Source organism: Heloderma suspectum, chromosome 5 (assembly GCF_057233095.1).
Source record: "Heloderma suspectum isolate Gila_16-S chromosome 5, 16-S_ref, whole genome shotgun sequence".
NCBI classification, from domain to species: domain Eukaryota; kingdom Metazoa; phylum Chordata; class Lepidosauria; order Squamata; family Helodermatidae; genus Heloderma; species Heloderma suspectum.
In genome coordinates, this window is record NC_139462.1 from 122,434,188 (window position 1) to 122,456,001 (window position 21,814).

At 43.8% G+C, this 21,814-nt stretch overlaps 1 protein-coding gene across 10 annotated transcripts in view; it reads right to left on the bottom strand.

Moving 5' to 3' along the window:
- Nucleotides 1-21,814, bottom strand: part of HTT (huntingtin) — a 381,175-nt gene that overhangs the window by 198,557 nt on the left and 160,804 nt on the right. For all 10 annotated transcript variants that reach the window (XM_084859889.1, XM_084859888.1, XM_084859886.1 and 7 more), the window contains 4 exons: nucleotides 19,163-19,290; nucleotides 16,477-16,587; nucleotides 13,864-13,941; nucleotides 8,751-8,974 (listed from right to left, as the gene is read on the bottom strand). In XM_084859889.1, coding sequence (XP_084716015.1) covers nucleotides 8,751-8,974; nucleotides 13,864-13,941; nucleotides 16,477-16,587; nucleotides 19,163-19,290 — 541 coding nt within the window. The remainder of the gene's footprint in view (nucleotides 1-8,750; nucleotides 8,975-13,863; nucleotides 13,942-16,476; nucleotides 16,588-19,162; nucleotides 19,291-21,814) is intronic.

Genomic DNA, 21,814 nt, shown 5'->3' on the forward strand with positions numbered 1-21,814 from the left:
ATGACATTGTGAACTTTCTTCATGGGGGAGTTGCTTCAGCCCCTTGATCAGTTTGGTTGTCTTTTCTGCACCTTTTCCAACTCTATACGAACCTTTTCAAGGTGCAGTGAAAAGAACTATACATAGTATTCCAAGTATTGTTGCACCATAGATTTGTATAAGGGCAGTAAGATAATGGTACTTTTATTTTCAATTCCTTTCCTAATTATACCCAACGTGGAATCTGCCCCTTTCACAGTAGCCATATACGGGGGTCGACACTTTCATTGAGCTGTCCACCATAACCCCAAGATCTCTTTGTTGGTCAGTCAGTGCCAGCTTGGATCCCATGAGCATAAAAATGAAGTTGGGCTTTTTTTTGCCACAATGTGCATCACTACACTTGCTTACATTAAACTGCATTTACATTTTAATGCCCATTCTCCCAGTTTAGGGAGATCCTTTTGGATCTGCAAAAATTTTTATTTTTGAAATAAAAAAAATCTTTTTTTTATTTCAACCACTCTAAATAATTTCATGTCATCAGTAAACATGGCCATGTCACTGCTCCCTCCTAATTCCAGATCATTTATGAACAAGTTAAAAAGCATTGGTCACAATACAGATTGTTGGAGGACCCCACTGTTTGCATCCTCTATTGCAAGAATTGACTACTTATTCCTACTCTCTGCTTTCTGTTCCTTAACCAGTTACCAATCCATAAGAGGATTCCTCTTATTTCGTGACTGCTATATCTGCTTAGGAGTCTTTGGTGAGGGACTTTGTCAAAAGCCTTTTGGAAGTCCAAGTAAATAATGTCCTAGCCACATGTTAATTGACACTCTCAAAGAACTCTAAAAGGTTAGTGCGACAGGGCATACCTTTGTGGAAGATTTTTTTTCAGCAGGACTCTCCCTCTGTATGCTTGATAATTTTATCTTTAATAATGCTTGATAATTTTATCTAATAATGCTTTCTACCAATTTACCCAGAACAGATTATTAAGTTAACCAGCCTGTCATTACCCAGATCCCCCCTGGATCTCCTTTTAAAAATTGGTGTTACATTGGCCACTCTCCAGTCCTCTGGTACAGAAGCTGACCTTAGGGACAAGTTACATACTTTTGTTAGAAAACCAGCAATTTCACAGTTGTCTTCTTTAAGAATGCCGGGTTGGATACTGCCTGGACCTGGCAATTTGTTAGCTTTCAATTTGTCAGTAAGATCTAGAACAATCTCTTGTCATATCACCACTGTTGGCCTCAGTTCTTCAGACTCCCTTCCTGAAAATATCAATTCAGGCACGGGTATCTGCCCCATGTCTTCTGTAGTGAAGGCAGAGGAAAAGAACTCATTTAGCTTCTTTGCAGTCTCCTTATCCTCCTTTAATACTCCTTAACTCTGTTGTCATCCAAAGTCCATCTGCCTCCCTAGCTGGTTTCCTGTTTCTGATGTATTTAAGAAATTCTTTATTGTTGGCCTTTCTGTTATTTGTGATATGCTTCTCAAAATACTTTGCATCCCTTATTGTGTGCTTTCATTTCCTTTGTGTGTTTGTGTTCCCTTTTGTTCTCCTTGTTTGGGCGAGACTTCCAGCTTCTGAAGGAAGCCTTCTTTTCTCTAATAGCTTCATTGACACTGCTTATTAACCATGCTGGTGATCTCTTGCTTGGTGCAACCTTTTCTGACCTGGAAAGGTGGCACTCTCTCTTTCTGCTGCTTCTCTCTTCATAGCCTTGGCTGCTCTGGTCAGAAATAAGGAAAACACAAGGCACTACTGGCATGGGATGTGAGCAAGAGCCTCCTGGCTATTTAAAGAAACTGGTCTCTTCAGTGGTGAATGCTGCCACCTCCTTTGCATCACACAAGGGTGGAAACAGGAAGGTGTCATGGCTCAGGACCAACGGCTCTCTAAGACTGAGGTTACTAATGGTGGTGACTCTGAGCAGGAGTCAGAACCAGTTCCTGGATCTTCACAAGTGGGATCCTTGGACTTCATACTGTCTTCTGCTGCCCTCTGACTCTGACGAGTGGACCTCAGACTCCTTCAGTGAGCAGAGAGGCTCTGGAGCGCACTCCCCAATGGCCTCCCCAGATCCTCGCTACCCAGAAGAAACCAGCGATGGCAGGAAAGTACACTGGCCCTATAAAATGGCCAGGTGCAGCCCTTGAGGAGGGGGAGCTCCAAGAAGGACTCGCCTGGCCTGCCAGTAGCTAGAAGCCAGGGCTGGGGTATCAGTATTCTAGGACTACTATTCTTAGTCCTGAGCTGATACCTATGAGCCTGGCCGTGGTGCTAAAACTGCTCCTGTTCCAGTTGACTGTCCCATGTTGTTGCCCAGAGCAGATAACAGAATACCAGATGAAGCAGGAAAACAGCTCAGCTTCTTCTGCCACAAAACCAGCCTTTTATTTCTCTGGTGAACACAAGGCTAGATAAGTACTGATTAGGCTCCCTCCACCTCATATAATGCAGCTCCTTGGGACCTCTTTTTATCTTGGCAGCGTGGGGGGTGGGAGTGGGTAAGTTTAATTTCTCTTCTTTCCATCCCCAATCAATACCTGACTTCTGCAATACTCAACATTCAGGGAGATGAAGGTTGGAGGAAATCTCCTGTCCTCATCAAAGGTGGCAGCACATCACTTCATTTGGTGGAAGACTGCTAAATCACTGGGTAATGCCAGCAGGGACTTAAGGCTGAGGTCTTATCTGCCGTTTTAGAGAGCAAACTGAGGTCCCGCTTGTCTATGTGCCTGGCTGCAATTTTTACACCTGTTTCTGGGATGGGGCAGAAAATTCCTTATCATGAATTTCAGTTATCTGAGCCTCCTGGAAGGTATTTGTCATCTCTGGGATGGCACCTCCCCTGGAGAATGAAGACGGGGGCAATCCATTGCTTCTTAAGAGGGAGGGGCTGCCATACTCTCCCTGACTGGACTGGATTAAAACAGCATACAACTAGCATACAACCCCTCAACCCCTACTGAAAAAACAGAGGAAAGAAAGAAAAAACTAAAAATATGCCAACGAGGTGTACTACCCATGAAAATACTAAAAACTAGGAAAGAACTATGCCACAGAATGTGGACAGAGGATAGTGCAGAAATTATAACATCCCCAAAGATCCCTGTCTACCTTCCCACATGCATGCCACTATATTAATAATTCATCTGGAAGGGTAGGTGGATGTGGTACAGGAGGCTCAGAGAACATAAATTCATGGCAAGGAAATTTCTGTTTTCCCCTGAACCTCCTGGAGGGCATTCATCATTTGGGACTTGCCAGAGAAGTACGCTAACAGGAGGGAACTGGACCAGCAGTTAGTGATTCAGTGCCCTCTAAAACACCTTCCTACAGAATGCAGCATTTGCTGAGACAGCATGGAGAACTTATCTGTGAATTCTCCTTCTACTTGTTGGGCCAGACAGTGGTCAAGATGCTGGAGTGTTCTCCACTCCGCTGAGAAGGAGGCAGGATCTTTTTTAATTGAAGAAGTTTAGTCTGAGGGGCTGGGCTAGGGGGCACCTCTCATTTCTTCCCTAAGGGCAGAAACTACTTGTCTAAGCAATCATCCCTATTTCATATGGCCTAACAGAGGCCCTGGTGATAAATACATAGAATCATAGAATAGTAGGGTTGGAAGGGGCCTACAAGGCCATCGAGTCCAATCCCCTGCTCAATGCAGGAATCCAAGTCAGAGCATCCCTGACAGATGGCTGTCCAGCCTCGTCTTGAATGCCTCCAGTCTGGGAGAGCCCACCGCCTCCCTAGGGAATTGGTTCCATTGTCGTATTGCTCTAACAGTCAGGAAGTGTTTCCTGATGTTCAGCCGGAATCTGGCTTCCTGTAACTTGAGCCCATGATTCCGTGTCCTGCACTCTGGGATGATCAAGAAGAGATCCTGGCCTTCCTCTCTGTAACAACCTTTCAAGGACTTGAAGAGCGCTATCATATCTCCCCTCAGTCTTCTCTTCTCAAGGCTACACATCCCCAGTTCTTTCAGTCTCTCTTCGGAGGGCTTTGTTTCCAGTCCACTAATCATCTTTGTTGCCCTCCTCTGAACCCTTTCCAGTTTGTCTGCATCCTTCTTAAAGTGTGGTGCCCAGAACTGGACACAGTACTCCAGATGAGGCCTAACCAGTGCTGAGTAGAAGGGAACTAGTACTTCCTGGGATTTGGAAGCGATGCTTCTATTAATGCAGCCCAAAAGAGCATTTGCCTTTTTTGCAGCCACATCACATTGTTGGCTCATATTCAGCTTGTGATCGACAACAATTCCAAGATCCTTCTCGCTTGTAGTGTTGTTGAGCCACGTATCCCCCATCTTGTAACTGTGTGTTTGGTTTCTTTTTCCTAGGTGCAGAACTTGGCATTTATCCCTATTAAATGTCATTCTGTTGTTTTCAGCCCAATGTTCCAGTCTATCAAGATCACTTTGAATTTTGTTTCTGTCTTCCAAAGTATTAGCTATCCCGCCCCATTTTGTGTCATCTGCAAATCTGATCAGCATCCCCTGTACCTCCTCCTCCTCCAAGTCAGTAATACAAATGTTGAAAAGCACTGGGCCAAGGACTGAGCCCTGCAGTACCCCGCTCGTTACCTCTCCCCAGTTTGAGAAGATCTCATTGATAAGCACTCTTTGAGTCCGATTCGGTAGCCGTGGATCCACTGGATCGTTGTTTCATCTAGCCCACTTTGAGCTAGTTTGCTCGTCAGGGCATTATGGGGCACTTTGTCAAAAGCTTTGCTGAAGTCGAGGTATATTATGTCTACAGCATTCCCACAGTCCACAAGGGAGGTTACTTGATCCAAAAATGAGATCAGATTCGTCTGGCAGGATTTGTTCTTGACAAATCCATGTTGGTTTCGAGTCAACACTGCATTGTTTTCGAGGTGCTTACAGATGGATTGCTTTATCATCTGCTCCAGAATTTTCCCAGGGATTGATGTTAGACTGACTGGTCTGTAGTTCCCAGGTTCCTCCTTTTTACCCTTTATGTAGATAGGGACAACATTATAGCCCTCCTCCAGTCATCTGGCACTTTACCCGTCCTCCATGATTGCTCCAAGATAATAGACAGTGGTTCTGAGAGTTCTTCTGCCAGTTCCTTTATGACTCTAGGGTGCAGTTCATCTGGCCCTGGAGATTTGAACTCATTCAAAGTAATTAGGTGTTCCTTGACCATATGCCTATCAGTCTCAAGCTGCAATCCTGCCCCTTCAGCCTGTACTTCGCCTTTGCCAGGGGGGTCATAGACCCTCTTCTGGGAGAAGACTGAGCCAAAGTAGGAATTGAGCACCTCTGCCTTTTCTTTGTCATCTGTTATCGTTTTGCCATCCTTATTTAATAGCTGAATAACCATTTATTTCCTCTGCCTTTTACTATGCACGTAGCCGAAGAAAGCCTTTTTGTTGTTTTTAGCATCCCTTGCTAACCTCAGCTCATTCTCAGCTTTAGCCTTCCTGATGCCATCCCTGCAATTCTGTACTACCTGCCTGTACTCTTCCTTTGTTACTTGGCCTTCTTCTGTTGTCTTCCACCTTTTCTTCCACATTACACTCACTGGAGCACAGCAAATTTCTGTTTTCTCCTGAGCCTCCTGGAGGGCACTCATTATCTATGGGGCTTGCCAAAGAACTACTCTAAAGGGAAGGAACTGGACCAGTAGTTAATGATGCAGGACCCTCTGATACACCTTCCTACTGAATGCAGCATCTGCTGAGGCAGAACAGAGAATTTTCCTTACCTGTAAGTTCTCCTTTTTAAAATGGAGAAAGAATTGATCTGTGGGCTGGACTAGGAGGCACCACCCACTACCTCCCTAACATCAGAAACTACTTGTCTAAGTAATAACCTTAATTCTAAGTGGCCTGGTTCAGGCCCTGGCAATAAATCCAGACTGAAAACCCTGCAGGGTGGGAGACAGACCACTGCCTGGCCCAACAAGTAGAAAGAGAAATCAAAGGCACAATTCTCCGTTCTCCCAGCTTGGGGGCCATCCAGTAGTCCAGACACTGGGGCACAACACAGCAGTGTCCCGCTAGCTGGGGGGTGGGGGTGGAAAGGCGGTCTAGATTCATGCCTGAATCATGCACTGAACCAGTCTATGTCCAAAAGTGGTCTCAGAGGAGGCAAAAACATCTATTCCATAGTGCTGAGTGAATATATGGAGAGAGGACCAGGTTTAGAGGGAGAAGAAACTCTAGACCAGGTGTATGCAGTGTGGTGCCAGCAGTCACCAATGCACGCAGATACTGTCTCTGGTGCCCACTCAGACACCCTAGTCCTTCCAATTTATATTTTACTTTTTAAAATATATTTTCTTACTAGCAGCTGGGATTGTGCCAAAGTGAAGTGGGAGCCTCTTGCTGCTGCCATCTTGATTTCCCATGAGTGCCTCTGGGCAGGTTACTTGTCTTTTGTGACTAGCTATGTCCACCCAGGCCAGCAATTTTATGGTTGCCCCCAGGAAGTTTCTCAGATTTCCAAATGTGCCCACAGTTCCAAAAGTTTCCCTACCCTTGCTCTAGACCTAATGGCCCATGAAGTAGCAGCTACTTATAGTAAGTGTGCTAGAATCCCAGCGGAAGAGGCTTACCCAGAGCCTCATAGGTATCTGAAATGCATGCCTTGATCCACCATCCAAGGGAGGACTTTGAGGCAGGCCTACCTCTGCTTCTCACCCCACAGGTTAATGAACAGGGATAAGGATTGCCTGAAGGGCTGAGTGCAGTGAAAGAAAATCTTCAGTACCCCCCTAACATCTAGAGGGAATGCCATTCCTTCTCTTTGGAATTTTGGGGATTTGGACAAAATGCTGGCAGTATAAGTTCCTGCTTGAAATGCAAGCAAGAATTAACCTTTACAAAAAAGGAGGGGTCAGGGTGAAGGATGGCCTTATCCTTGTGGAAAATGCAAAGGGCTGGGCCAGCAGAGAGTGCAGCCTTTTCAGACACCCTTCATGCCAAGGTAATGAACACTTACATGCAGTTTTAATATGCAGAAAAACATGGTAATAGCATTGAGGGGTTCAAATGGAGGCTTGGTCTTTTTTTCCCATTTGTGGTGTCATCCCATTTTTGTTGTTGTCTATAGTTGGAAACAGTTGAGGAGATTTAGCTGGGTAGTTACGTTCTTTATTGTGGGGGAATTTGATGGAACTTCCATGTACAGAGACATTATACGTCTGATCTTGGGGCGGGGCGGGGGGGGGGCATTAAAAAAAGTCCAAAGAAATTACAGGATATGAGTTGCAATTAACTCCAACAACTGTACTCCTGGCCCTGGGTGATATTAAAGATCAGATTCCTAGAGATTTAGTGGTGATGGTGGGTTATATGTTAATAGCTGCAAGGATCCTCTTAGCAAAAGCTTGGTGATCAACATACATACTGTCTCTGGTACAAAGGAAAAAGAAGATCTGGATTATCATGGTGATTAAACAAGTTATAAATTGCTATGGGAGGGAAGAATGAACTCCATCCAGACTTTCTGAAAAAGTTGGATACCATTTATCAATCACTGGAATAGGTTCCAGCCAGGCAATCTAGCAACTGTATATGTATTATATCAGCCGGTTCGCTGGGCACAAGTGGGAGCAAGCAACCGTGCTGCCTCTAGCGTGCTCTTCACTTCTGCTTTCATTTTACAACCTATGATAGCCCCAATCATAGGTTGCTCCTGTGACATCCAAACCCACACACTCTGGGTTGTCTAGGGTTGTTTAAACAACCCAGAGTTAACCTATGATTTATTCCCACTGGTGTGAACTGAAGTATTTTAAGCTGAAGAATTGTAACTGTCTTGAATTATTGTATTAGAAAACAAAATTTAAAAATTATATAAGGAAAAAACCCCTACATTTTATAGCTTAATAAATCCTAACAATGCTAAAAACTTTTCTTTAAACTTTCCTAGAAAATATGCCTAAATCATGTCAATTTTCATTATAAATAATTGGTATGCAATCTTCATTGTTTAGTTTTACCCATGGGTGGGGAACCCCCTTCCAAAAGTCCTACCTACTTCCCATACATGTTTTAGGGCATAGAAGCCTCAACTCAATCCGGTCCTCTGGAAACTGTAGGGATGGAAAGAATGTTGTCCATGCATCGCAACAAACAAGAATCACTATAAGAATTTCTTTTTCTGTCTTGACTCCCAGAGGGCATTCTAGATCCTTCAAGATGTGTAAGAACAGCTCTAGACTGGCAGATCAGAATCTTACAGTGGAAACACCTTCAGCAGTATGCATAATTCCTTCCAACAGTAAACCTCGGTGGTTGAGTGTCTATCATTTTGGAAGTGAAATGGGGCCACCCAAAAAGATGTTAGTGATTCTTTACATACTTGAGGGACTCCCTATGTATGCAGAAGTATATACTGTTGTTGCTGTTGTTGTTAACTCCCAAAGCAGCCTGAAAAGGACGTGTAAGCTTTCAGGACTCAGGTAACCATTGATGGTAATTGAGCCTATGGACATAATTGCTATTTTTAAATTGTATTTATTGTATTTCTATACTGCCTTTCTGGGGTCCATCATGGCAGTTTACAAAAAGTTCAAAACATAAAAACCATAATCCAATAAAAACTTAGCAAAACATTGAAAATCATTAAAAGCCATATTACTAGCCAATTATTACATTTTTAAACCTATTATGGCACTTATATTTAGACTGCTATTTTGCATTGATTCCCTCTATCTGCCCCTTAATACAAAATTTCTGAGTACTGGCCTGTCTGAAATAAAGGGATAAAACTTGTTCTTACCCAGATGTATCATGTTCCTGTTCAGCTTGCATCATATTCCTTAAACTAGCATCAGCAAGTGCCTGAGTAAAATGTGTGTAAGGAGCCATGAAGCAATAATGATAAAGGCCAGGCCTCAAGTTCGAAGAGCCTAAGCGCTGGGCTTTTCCTTGAGATCTGCTAGTATATGAAGACAAGCAATCATATTGTGAAGCCAAGTTTGTGCCAAACAACGTCTTCAGTAACTAGGGAAAAACAGAAAAGCAATTCAGAAATCAGGGAAATTCATACAAATGATGAAAAATTATTCCCATTTTTAAGGAAATGACAGGCAGGATTCCAATTGACTCACAAAGGGCTGTTTGAAGGAGGATCTAAGGAACTACCTGTCAATTTCCCCCACTTAATTATCAGACTGAGCTTAAAAATGTATGCTTATAAGGCAATGTGGTGTAAGGTGAGAGTGACATGGAACATATTCACCCCAATTAAGACTTCGCTACTAAAGTTTAGGTAACAACTTTCCTAGTATCAAAATTTAATCAATTAGGAAATGCAGTAGGCTGTGATGACGTCAAAATGACACAAGCTGTCCTGAAATCCCTGGGGGCTAACGGAGTGGAGTGCCATATTGTTCCTTTCCTAAAAAATGAGATCAGCCACAATCCTTACTGCCCTTAGAATCCAACGAACAGTGGGGGCTGCAGGGTTTGCATTCTGTTTGTACATACTTCCTTTCAACACTTCTCGGAAATCATAAGTCTCATACAACCACCCATCTGAATAACTTACAATACTTCAGTAAAACAAGTGGCCAGCCATGACAGGAGAGGGGAGAGTGCATAGACAAAACAAAGCTGTGCCAAGGAATCTTTGAATGCAATGTTAAGAAATGATAGATGTAAAGGTGGAGTCACCTAGAATATTGTAAAGACCCAATACCTGTCAGTACAGCGTTTGGGCTTTAAACCTGATGAAAGACCATCCTGAAGAAAAGCTACAATGCCTACAATCTGGGACAAGAAATTATTTTTACTAGACGTGTGGCGCCAGCTTATGAAGGTCCAAGTCATACCATACTTCTTCTGGTTGAGGTATGTCTGGAAACAAGAAATATGTTTACTGATTTTGCAGAGTAGCCTTGGGTTGAAAGAAGCTCTGCTCAGTTTACAGGCAGTTGGTGCAGTAACTCTGGGTTATGATGGATTATAGGACCTTGAGACAGAAGGTCTTTGCTGGAGAGTCTACCAGTCATAGGCTCAATAGATCTGAAAACCAAGTGTCACCTGTGAGTTATCTTCCTGGCCCTTGAGTGCCAGGAAGAGGAGCAAACCCCTCCCTCCCCCGAACACTGAGAAACTGAAACCTAAAATCCATTATTATTCTGACTGTAATCTGCTGGGGGAAAGATCAGTCTCCAGTTGTCAGGAGCGCCCTAGCTGCCTCTTGCAGTCCCCACCAATAGCCAACTCAGGAAACAGACGACGAGGAATTCTTTCCGAGACTTTATTCCTTTATTCCTTTATGACTCTTTCAGATACTAATCACTAGCGACAAAGCAAGGAACAGCACTCGGGAAAGATAGAAGAAGCCTAAGCTCCAGGGAAGGCAGTTGGTCCCCGTTTGAAGGAGAACCACGGGAAGACCCTGAACTTATGGGCTAGGGAGAAATCCTCTCTCTTTCCCTTGGGTTCTTGGGACACGACCGTTGTTTGTGCACCAAACGAGCGCTACGCCTCCTTTCTGCACCCTCCATCTGTCATCGTTCCCTGCGTCTGTGCCGAGCATCCAGCAAGCCCCCCTCCAGTACTCTCTCACTGCCAGGGTCACTATCTATCCCAGGAATGCTGGCAGGAGGAATCTCTGCCAGCTGCTGTGCTTGAGTCCAAGCACCACCAGATGTCTGACAGCTCCGATTCTGAATCAGAGTTGGAGCAGCTAGATCAGAGGCCGGGGGAGGGACCCCACACCCAGTGAGCTAAGACGCTGGGAGAGATTCCTCCAAAGACCTTGACAAACAGATGGCCCAGGTTCAGTCCCTGCCCCCTCCCTCCACCGTAAGAACTCAAGTTTCTGAGGAGGAGGAGGAGGAGGAGGGGCGTGACTTGAGAGATGCTAGGGCACGTCATAAAGCAAAGCTGACTACTTTGGTATCGTATGAACCCCAAAAAGGGAAAGCTGCCATTCTCCTCTCCTCAATGCATCATGACATGGTGGTGAGTGGGGAGCCCCCAAAGCCAGATATAATTGCACATTACAATACCACCAAAAGTGGGGTGGATAACTTTGACCACCTTGCGAGGAACTACATGCGTAAACGTAAAATTAATACAGTGGACATTGCAACCATAGCCAGCTATGTGTTGTGGGTCCACACACATCCTCAGTGGGAGAGCAGAGTGCCAAAACAGAGAAGGCACCTGTTCTTCATGGCTCTCAGGAAAGAACTGGTACATCCTGAGGTGCAGTGAAGAGTGCAAGACACAGCAAATCTTAGTGCAAGCATCAGGTCTAATGCACATGCTCTGGGTTGTGTGCACCAACCTTTGCCTCCACCTGTACAACCTTCTGGATCACAAGGATGCTGTCACTTCTGCACTAGAGCAGTAGATAAAAAAAACACAGAAGACAGTGCACCAGCTGTGCGAGGTTTGTTTGTATGGAGCACTGCACCACTGAAGTGAAGTGCTCTCTGTGCCAGTAGGTTGGCACAAACAATGGCCTTTCACAGGGACATTTGCCTCTTCTGAGAGAGTTCTGTGTATGAGGTAGAAAAATGACTCCAAAGATGAATAACACTAGTATTCAAAAATTATATATATATATATATGTGTGTGTGTGTGTGTGTGTGTGTGTGTGTGTTTGTTCCCAGTTCATGCCAGTTTATGTTGGTGTTCTGCCATGTTTGGTTCAAAAACATTGCTTTTATTGTTCAAATGAAAAAAAATTGATGTTTGAAGATTCAGTATCCAGCCACGTTGTTGGTTACACTATATACAAAAACGGGGTGTGTACATTCAAAACAAACGTTTCACCTTATGTGCTTTCTGGATCTGGGTGTTTTGGTATTGTTAAACACACTTCATTATGATGAATAACAAAAAAAAGTGGTATTGTGGGACATTTTATATCCCCAAAATGTACTGGAATTCAGGTTGGGGTCCCAAAATTATCAAATTCGGGTGCGGATGAGAGAATAGAAAGGCGACATCTTTTTTCTTGCACTTGATACATGGATTTCAGGCACTTTGAAGTGGGAGCCATCGAAGATGGAGTACTCCAAGTTTGTTTCACAGTCTGGAGGAGGGTGGGAAGTAAAGGAATCACCACTGGCACCGACTTCTCCATATATATGGCATCAAAAACTGGGTCTTGAATGCGTTCTGTGTGTTGCTGCACATCAACCCCAAGCAACTGTGCCATCCATAGCACCTGCTCCGAAAAATGACCCATATCTTCAGAGGGAGAGGCTCTGTCTCGAGTATCAACAACTTGGTCTGGCAATGAGATAGACGGTGGCACGGAAGAATAAGATGAGGAATCTGACTGATAATCTTCTATAGACTCTTGAGAGAGATCTCCCTGAGTTGTCATCTTAGGTTGCTTTGCTGTTGCACAGGAGGGGATGGCAAAGGACAATCATGAGGAGCTTGGTCCACATAGCCTTGGGACTTATCCAAAGAGGACAAGGGCGGAGGAACTGGAGGTGGCAGTAAAAATACACCATGGTTTGCTGGGCATGAGATCATAGGAGCCAGCTGAGGGGCCAGCTCTGTACAGAGGAGAAGTAGCTCCTAAGTACCTGGTTCGATCATAATATAGATCATAATTTCAATGCAGTCGCCAATTGTCACATACGTAGGATATTGGCGGTGGCATGGACCAGGTAGACAGTTGATCCCAGTCTCAATGTCCATCAGGGTATTCTTCCACCTTAGTGGTGATCAGTATCAAGGGACAGATTCCCTGGGAAGGTCAGATGACTGCAGCTGTCTGTACTGAGGTGACTGTGGGTCTTGATCCCGGATGCTTGTCGATGGGGATCGTGAGCGTTGGTCCTGAGAAATGGGATCGGCTTGGTGTCGAACAGGCGAAATATCCCTGATCTCGCCCTCAGAGATCATCAACAGTGGGGCCACAGCTGTCAGTACCAAGGGAAGCCTTGGGATCAGAGAATACAGAAGAGGAGGAGGAGGGATGTCCGACTCCAAAACTCTTGGAGGAGTCTTTAAGCTCCTTCTTTTTCTTTTTCTTCAGGACAGACTCCGACACAGGCTTAGAGTATTTAGCCTTTTTTGCAATCTTTTTGGCCACTGAAAAAGCCAAGGAACGACACAGTGTTGGAGGGTCTGTCCTCCCCACCTCTGATGGTGATGGAGAGGGTGAAAATGTGGCAGACTGCTCCATCTCGGTCATCTCAGAGAAACCCAGCTGAGGCTTTCAGGTATCCACTGCCTCCAACGTCTTTTTCCACAAAATCACCTTCAATGTGTCAGCGTGATTTTTATGGGCTTGTTTGGAAAAAGACTGACCATGGTAGCGTGTCTCTACAATGTGAGACTCCCTGAGGCAAAGGAGGCAGAAAGAGTGTCCATCTCACAGAGGAAGTTTAGTGCCACAGTGGATGCACTTTCTAAAAGGGGGCTTTAATGCCATATGCCGAAAAAAATGAAGAAACACTGACAACTATAGCAACTACTGTTTTTTTGTTTTGTTTTTTAGGTAACAAGAAAAACAAAAAAAAAACCCCACGAAAAGATGCAAAACCCCCCTAAGCCCTATGCCGCATGAAAAAATCTTGCGGACAACATTCCCAAAGCGGCAACTGTGATAGCAGTCGAAAAGGAATTGAGGAGATAGGCAGGAACATGCGCAGTGGGACAGTGGGGGAGGGGTCCTGCCAAAAACATTCCTCAGCTATAAAAGTTTTCCCAAATGAGGCCCTGTGCAGGCACAGAGCCCATATGTGTGATGCACAGAAACCACAAAGAAGAACCAAAAGAAATACTCCTGTAATGTTTAAAGAGCCACCATATAATCCCTTGAAACAAGAATTGTATTTGTTCATTTTACTGGAAAAAAAGGTAAACACAATGTCAAAAGAAAAAAACAAAACAAAAACGTTCCTTGTTACCTGCTGCACACATACAGTTGCCATCATTGGTTCTCTGTTGAAACAGGACTTCAGATAACCCAAAATTTCTTCAACATACTAAAAAACACAGAAATTTGAAAAAAAAATGGCCATTTAACTGAACTTTATTTATAAAGGTACTACTATATAAATCCACAACAATCACAAGATGTCAGGTTTTTATTATTGTTATGCCAATCCATTTTATTTTATTTAACAATTCACCTAGTTTTAAGGAATGAGACTATGAGAGACCAGGAAATCAAGAAGAAAGTTTGTATTATAATGGCAATATAGACATAGTTACCAAGCTATTTCTTAATATGAGCATTTCTAAAGTAATTATAATTATAATTCTGTAAGTTTTCCCTATCAAATTTCAACTGAAAACACAAGTAAATATTCCTTTAAAATTCTGTATTATTAAAGTTTCATTGTGAGGACACAGCCTGAGTACAACTTCTCTAACATCAAAGACCATAATTCAGAACACAAGATTGGGTATTACAGAGAAGATTCCTTCCAGCCTGGTGTGAAAGAGGCATCCAAGAGTCGGTTAAGCTCAGGAAGGCAGGGATCACATGACCATGTTTTTTGGTTTAGTTGTGGTGATCCTTGGCTCATCCTCCAGTTCTAACCACAGCCAAGCTAACGGCAGAAAATACTCAAGTAGCCTCCCTCCATAGGGCTAGGCATTCATTTAGCAAAAGCACCTGAAGGCCCCCCTTCCCAACTACAGGGGGAAGGCACTCTGGACTTATCGAGTGACCAGAGCTTCTTCTGATCATACATATTGCCTCCAAGACACAGCCCAGCATGTTAGGGTGTGGTTTGGATGCCTCCTTCCCAGCAGACCAATATTTCATTCCCTCTCTGGTGTGAAGGGGGCATCCAAAACGGGGACATACATAAGCTAGAACTCCATTAGGGTGGGCCATGGTATAGATAAGTTGGCCAAGTCTATACCTTTGGCACTACCTTTAGAAATACCTCTCTGTCAAAGGCTTTTTCTGCTGAGACACAGATGTCAATTCTGTAGTGTCTAACAAAGGTGCTGGAGCTGGGCCATGTGGCTGTCCTGCATATTTTGGCTAAGGATGCAGGAGTGCTGCTGAAGTGGCTGCGGCCCCAGTAGAAGGGCAGGTTGCTTACCTGTAAGTGTAGTTCTTTTGAGTGGTCATCTGTGCAGTCAGACATATGGGTTTTGGCAGGAAACCTTTGGCCTTGACCTTTTGGCAGGAAACCTGCCCTACCCCCTCCCATGCATGCCCTAAGGGTAAAGCTCCTGCCTTTTCCCACAGCTTCTCTAAGGACACCACAGCAGCTCCAAATTGAGAGGAATGGTGAAATAAGAGAAATGTCTGTAGCAGGGAAGGAGGGTGGGTTGTGTGACTTCACAGATGACCACTTCAAGAACTACAGTTACAGGTAAGCAACCTGTCCTTCTTCATGTTCTTTGTGCATCACAGATATGGGTGGTTAACTAGCTAACTTACCAATGGAGGCAGGACAGGTAATTAAGCAGCAAAACAGACAGTACTACCAGACCAAAAGAGACTATCCCACCCAATTGTGCATCATCTGCAAATCTGATCAGCATTTCCTGCATCTCCTCATCCAAGTAATTAATAAAAATGTTGAAGAGCAGTGGGCCCTGCGGTACCCCGCTCATTACCTCTCCCAGGTTTGAGAAGATGTATATAATGTTGTAAATAAAAAGGAAGGAAGGAAGGAAGGAAGGAAGGAAGGAAGGAAGGAAGGAAGCCAAGTGATCCCTGCCATCCGGGGCAGGAGGAAGACTTAACCCAAAATTTTGAATGCCTCCTGCACACCAGACATGGAAAGGGTAAGCAGTGCTATTTCTCACCTACACTATTTCTCTGACAGCAGTTCCTAATATTGCTCTGGAGACTGCTGGGGAACTTTCCCCAGGTTTCAAAGATGTCATGCAGCAGAGACTACTTCTGAAAAGGGAGTAGGGTGCAAAGAGCCATGAGTGCACGCTCACCACACAGCTCTTTGGACAGAGGTCAGGAAGACGGAAATCATAGCAGTTTGCATAAGAGGTGGGGGAACATCTGTCCCTCCAGATATGGTTGGAGTATAACTTGCATCATCCCTGACCATTGCTGGCTAGAGCTGATGGGAGTTGGAGTCCAAGAACATCTGGAGCGCCACAGATACTGAAGCCCAACCAAAATTAATGTAGCATAGGTATACACACACAACTGGATTTTGGCCCAGTATTGTGGCCCAGTGGGCTGTACAATAAACTTTGTGCACACATAAACTTCTGTCTAATTTCTCTCTAATAACAGCCTGCTAAGCTGTCTAATAAACCACTTTTGGATAATTGAAAGCAGGAAGTTGCTGTTAGAAAGTAATGTTAGAAGTCTTGCTGAAGGGGTTCTTAGGACAAGAATCCAAATCTTTAAAGTGAACTCTTGGTACCCACAACAGTGCCAGAAATGATTTAGCACAACTATCCCAAGAAAGCCAGGAAAGCTCTACAACTAACAAGTCTGAGCATGATCAGTATTATGTTGATACTTGTTTCTCTAGGTAATATAGCATAAAGGCATTTAAAAGCATTGTAAGTAATTATGAACCCACTTTTCCAATGTCTTGAAGAGTTGCAAGCTCTAAAATTTGAGAGAGGACATCCAAAGCAGATCGCAGGAATCCACCAAATTTTTCATTGCTGTTCTGGAGATCCAGTGTAACCTTACCCACACACACAAAAAATACATACATATTTTTAAAAACTGAGAGCATAATAAATTTAGCAAACTTTGAAACAGTAGCTCAGACTGCAATCCTATACCCAGTTACCTGAGAATGATCCCCACTGCACTACTTCTGAGCAGATATGTATAGGACTGCACTATCAGAATGCTATCAAGAAGCAACCTGCTACAAAGCAATTAAGCAGGTGAAAATGACAAAGCAATAAGCAAACTTTACTTGCCTGAATTCTTTGCATTAGCAGTTGTTATGTTTCTTTATTAGTATTGTATAATACCTTTATTAGGGCAACTCAAAGATTACAAAAATGTGTAAGCTTTCAAGATTTCATCAGCCAGCTGTTACAAAAAGCAGGTTAGGGGGAATTGGAGGGGAGGATGAATGGATGCTGTAGTGTAATAAAGGTATTATACTATATGAATTTTGGAATTGTTGTATGGAAGATTTTGGAACATGGCTGCCTTTGTTTTTTGTTCCGTTTTTTCAAAAATTCACAAGCTGTCTTTTGGGAAAACCTGCCAAACAGGAACAGAAGCAAAGCTCGTAAAAGAGAGAAAAATGTTGGAGGTGAAGGAGCCAGGAATAGCATCTACTGGCCCTGTGACACTGTGACAAAAGCCACACATGGTGAAAGTCACACTGCTACGCAGGGGTTCTCTCTCGGGCTCTACGTGGAGAAACTCAAAGGTGTCATGCTTAACCCAGACCAGGCCAGGATGACACTTTGAATGAAGATCCTAATGCTGCAGAACCTGAAGAACCCTGTGGGACACCCTAATTCTAGTCATACCCCAGGAATGTTCAGCAACTGTGGAGAAGCTACATTGGGCCCTTCAGCAATGGTGGACCCTGAGAAAGCCTCAGACAGGGGCCTTGAGGGCTGCACCTCACCTGTGGAGTCAGAGGAAGAGGCCGAGCAACCACCCAGGGCTAAAGCATGCAGGTACTAGAAGGCGGAGGCACAGGTCACCACTCAGAGGTGAAGCACATGCGTCAAGACCCACCAGAACCAGGCTCCATGAGGGTAAAAGTCTACTTGAGAGCAAGGGTCTCCTTAGAAATAGGGAGACTCTGAAGCCAGGACTAACGGCTTGCAACTGTACCAGGGTGTGGGCTGGGAGACGTGACTATATAAGCTCTCAGTTGAGACCTGCTGGTTGCTGGAACAACGCCTTTATTTCAGCTCCCAGTACCTTGCAACCTAGTTTTCCTGACCTTGCTTCTTCTTTGAACTGATCTCTCTTGCTGCTGACCCTTGGATTCCTGATAAGACCCTGCTCCTTGGATTGTGCGTGAATGGAGCTGCTTGCCTGTGCTTGACTTGGGCTCTGTTGAGACCCTGCTTTCGAACTGCCCTTCTTCTTGGCCGGTAATTCCTGTCTTCTGATTTTGCTGAACAAATTTGCTCCACAATTTGCCCCAGGACTGAGCTTGACCAAGCCATAGCAGTACATTTTCAAATAATCTTTACTGAACAAAAGAGTATTGTCAACAGTACTACCCTTCCATCTATCATCTATGCCAGGTGCTCCCAGTTGGCCACCAGTATTTCAGTCTGAAATTACATATCTTATTCTGCAATTACTCTCTGGAAAGGCATGAGGCCTAGATGGGATTCCAGCAGAAGTACTTAAGGCAAATATTATTTATTTATTTCATTTTTATACCACCTAATAGCTGAGGCTGTCTGGGCGTTCACAAAATTAAAACCACAAAAATACAACAGAAAATAAGATATAAAATATAATAGATTAAAACTACAGAATAAAAATACAACCAGAGTAAAACTAGCAGTAGTGCAGATATTTAAAAAGCAACAGCGGAGCTAAAAAACTGGAATGTTAAAATGCTAAAAATGCCTGGGAAAATAAAAAGGTCTTTACCTGGTGCCACAAAGAGTACAATATAGGTATCAGGCGAACCTCTCTAGGGAGTTTTTTCCACAAATATTTTCTGGTGGGCTCCCTTAGTGGCCCACCTTTTTTCATGGACCAATAACTCTGGGGAAATTCCTGCTGTTTGGAGTAAAGCTATCATCATCCCAATTTACAAAAAAAGACAGCGCTGATCCCAACAATTATTGGCCCATCAGTCTGTTATTCGTAATATGGAAATTGTGTGCTGATTATATCTGTAAGGAACTGCTTAAATGTTCCGATGTTACTGGGGAAGAACAGATTGGCTTTAAAGCAGACTCCTCCATCTTGGACCCCTGTCTGACTCTAGCCCATTTAGCAGAGAAATATTCCTTTCAAATGGTGGCAGTTTATTTGTGACATTTATTGATTTGAAGTCAGCATTTCACTCATTTTCCCATAAGATCCTTTGGAGCAAATCAGAACATTTGCAATGTGAACCTCAGCTACTGTTCTGCGTTGCAGTAAAGAAAACCAACTTTCCAGAGGCTCTTGAGTCAACTGACTCTCATCCTGCACAATTATCTTAAACTAAACTTATAAAGCACAGAAATGTAATTTACAATATAGATTAACTAGGTAATGCCACAGCATGCACACACAAAAAGTTTTGATTAAAGTGCAGAAGGATATAGTACCTTATAATTGGCATGGGTAGCTTTCAAAACATCATACAGCTTGAGATATGAAGGGAGATGATAAAAGTTGCCAAGAGATGATGATCTGCTTGTTGGAACAGGACCTGAAGTATCAGTTTGCCTAGGAGCTTATTAATTAAAAAGAAGTAAATTGTATTTTAATAAACTCTTAGAACTTACCTACAGAGATAACAGAACTTTACACATTGTTCTGTAATCTTTCTGTGCGCTGAATATTGAAGAGGCATAGGACTGTCCCTTTACAGACTGCAGCCTTCCCCAACCTGGTGCCCTCCAAAAGTTTCAGTCTACAACTTCCAACATTCTGAGCAGCAGTTCAAAAGTTATTAAGGTTCTGAGGTTAAACAAGACCGAATTTAGATTAGTTATCTTTGAAGGAAGTTCCTGTCCCCTAACCCCACTTCCAGTTTCCATATATGGCCAAACTCAAATAATGGAGAAATTCTTAAGAGGCAGACAATGGAGCAAAGAAAGGCACAAAGCAGCAGACACCACTCAGGAAGGCAAGGCAACAAGCTGGAGTGCACAGAAAAAGCCAACCGAGTAAAACTCGGGTTTTAGTTTTTGTGAACCGCCCAGAGAGCTTCGGCTATTGGGCGGTATAGAAATAAATAAATAAATAAATAAATAAATAAAACAAAATGTCAGTCACTTCTGCAGGGTGGGGTTGGATGCCTCTGTCACACCAACCAAGAATGGACTTTCATGGTAAGTGCCCAACCTTCCATTCTCAGGTTGGTGTGAGGAGGCATCCAAGGAATGAGAATGGGATGTGCCCAATGTAACCCTCTTAAAATGGGTGGGCTAGTGGCTGATCCTAATTGGGAAAAACCACAGTTTGTAGGACTCATCTCCCAAAAGCCACCTCAGTGAAGGCAAATGTGTCTAGTGGGTAGTGGGTTGGGATTACCTCATATCACTACCTTGCATACCTCTGTTAGTGGTGGAGGTATTGCTGGAGAAGGGTGCAACTTGCGTGGAGCAAATGGTGAGGTGAGAAGGCCTAGGGATATACTGCGCATCACATGCCATGGTAATACAGACCTTAAACTATCTAGCAATAGTGGTTGTGAACAGTTACCGCCTCAGGAAAGTGGGGTGCAATAGCACAAACAGTGAATTGATGCACGTGGCTAATTTAGTCCTATGGATATAAATTTTGAGTGCCCTGCACATAATCAATTTATGTCAAAGTGGCTCCAAGGGGTGAGATGGGTTGGGAGAAAAGGAAGAAAACAGCTGCTCTTGAGACTGGTGAAAGAAAAAGAGTTAATCTTTGACATTAAAGAGTCCAAGCAAAGGGTGACTTGAGTCCTTATCAAAAGTGCTAAGGTATTCTCTCACTGAGAGGACTCCCAGATCTGAGATCCTTCTGGCTAATGTGATGGTGACCAGAAAAGGCACTATAATGGACACAAGCCAAAGAGGGATTGTTTGTAGTGGTGTGAACAAATGTTTGGTCACTTGAGCACCATATGAAGGTTCCATGACGGGAATCTGTGATTCACTTGGGGAGCCAAGAGTGTTGCGCCATAGACGAAGCATTTCAGATAGGGGTGTGACTCCAAGTAAGGCTTCTCTGGTCTGGACAGGACTGAGGAGAGGGGGAAGACTGGTCTTCACAAGTTGTTGTTGTTGCTGCTGTTATTGTTATTATTTATGGAATTTATAACCCACCTATATACAAATACTCCAGGCAGCGTACAAAATTAAAAGCAATTTCACAAGAAATCCAACAATAAAAACAATACAACATAAAAACAACAAAGAAGAACACAAGTTCTAATAAGGGAAAGCCTGCCAGAATAATTGAGTCTTTAATCCCCACTTTAAAACATTCAAAGAGGTCAGCAGGTGAATTTCAATCAGCAGGTCATTCCACAACAAAGGAAAAGATCCTCTTCGTGTGGCTGCTAACCTTATGTTAGGCAGCTGCAGCAGATAACCCTCAGGGGACTTTAGGTGGTAGACTGAGACATAGGGGAGGAAGCGCTCCCTAAGGTACCTTGGACCTAGACCATGTAAGGCCTTAAAGGTAAGAACCAGCACTTTATATTTTGCCTGGAAACAAATTGGCAGCCAGTGTAAAGATTTTTAAACTGGTGTAAGCTGTTTGGTTGGAGGCCAAGATCCAACTCTGTTTGCAGGAATATGAACAGGTTTTTTATGCCAGCCTTGAAGTAGGAGATGGCCTTCCTTCTGCACCAGTGAGCGAACAACCTTCCACTGCACTTCATAGATCTGCAGGATTGATGGTCTCCAGAATAATAGGACAATATTCACATGGTTGAGCACCTTAGGTGTAGAAGAGCATCCCACTCAGTCTCTAGGTGGTTAGGTGGAATCACCCCAGGTCTGGTTGCTGTACTGGCCCCTGGGTGAAAATGTCTGGCCCAAGAGGGAGAAACCAGGGCCTGGATTGGGCCAGCTGCAGGATCTCCAGAAACAATGGCCTCCTGAGCCACTGCAGACCCACCAGCACCTTTGAAGCTTGTTTGCATCTGATCTTCTTCAGGATTCTGTAAGATCACAGAAATGGGAGGTGGGAGGCAGAGGAGAAGAGGAACAGTAGAAATGAAGGCTATGGAAAAGTGAGGGCATCCTGAACCTCTGCCCTAGGAGTCTGGAAGT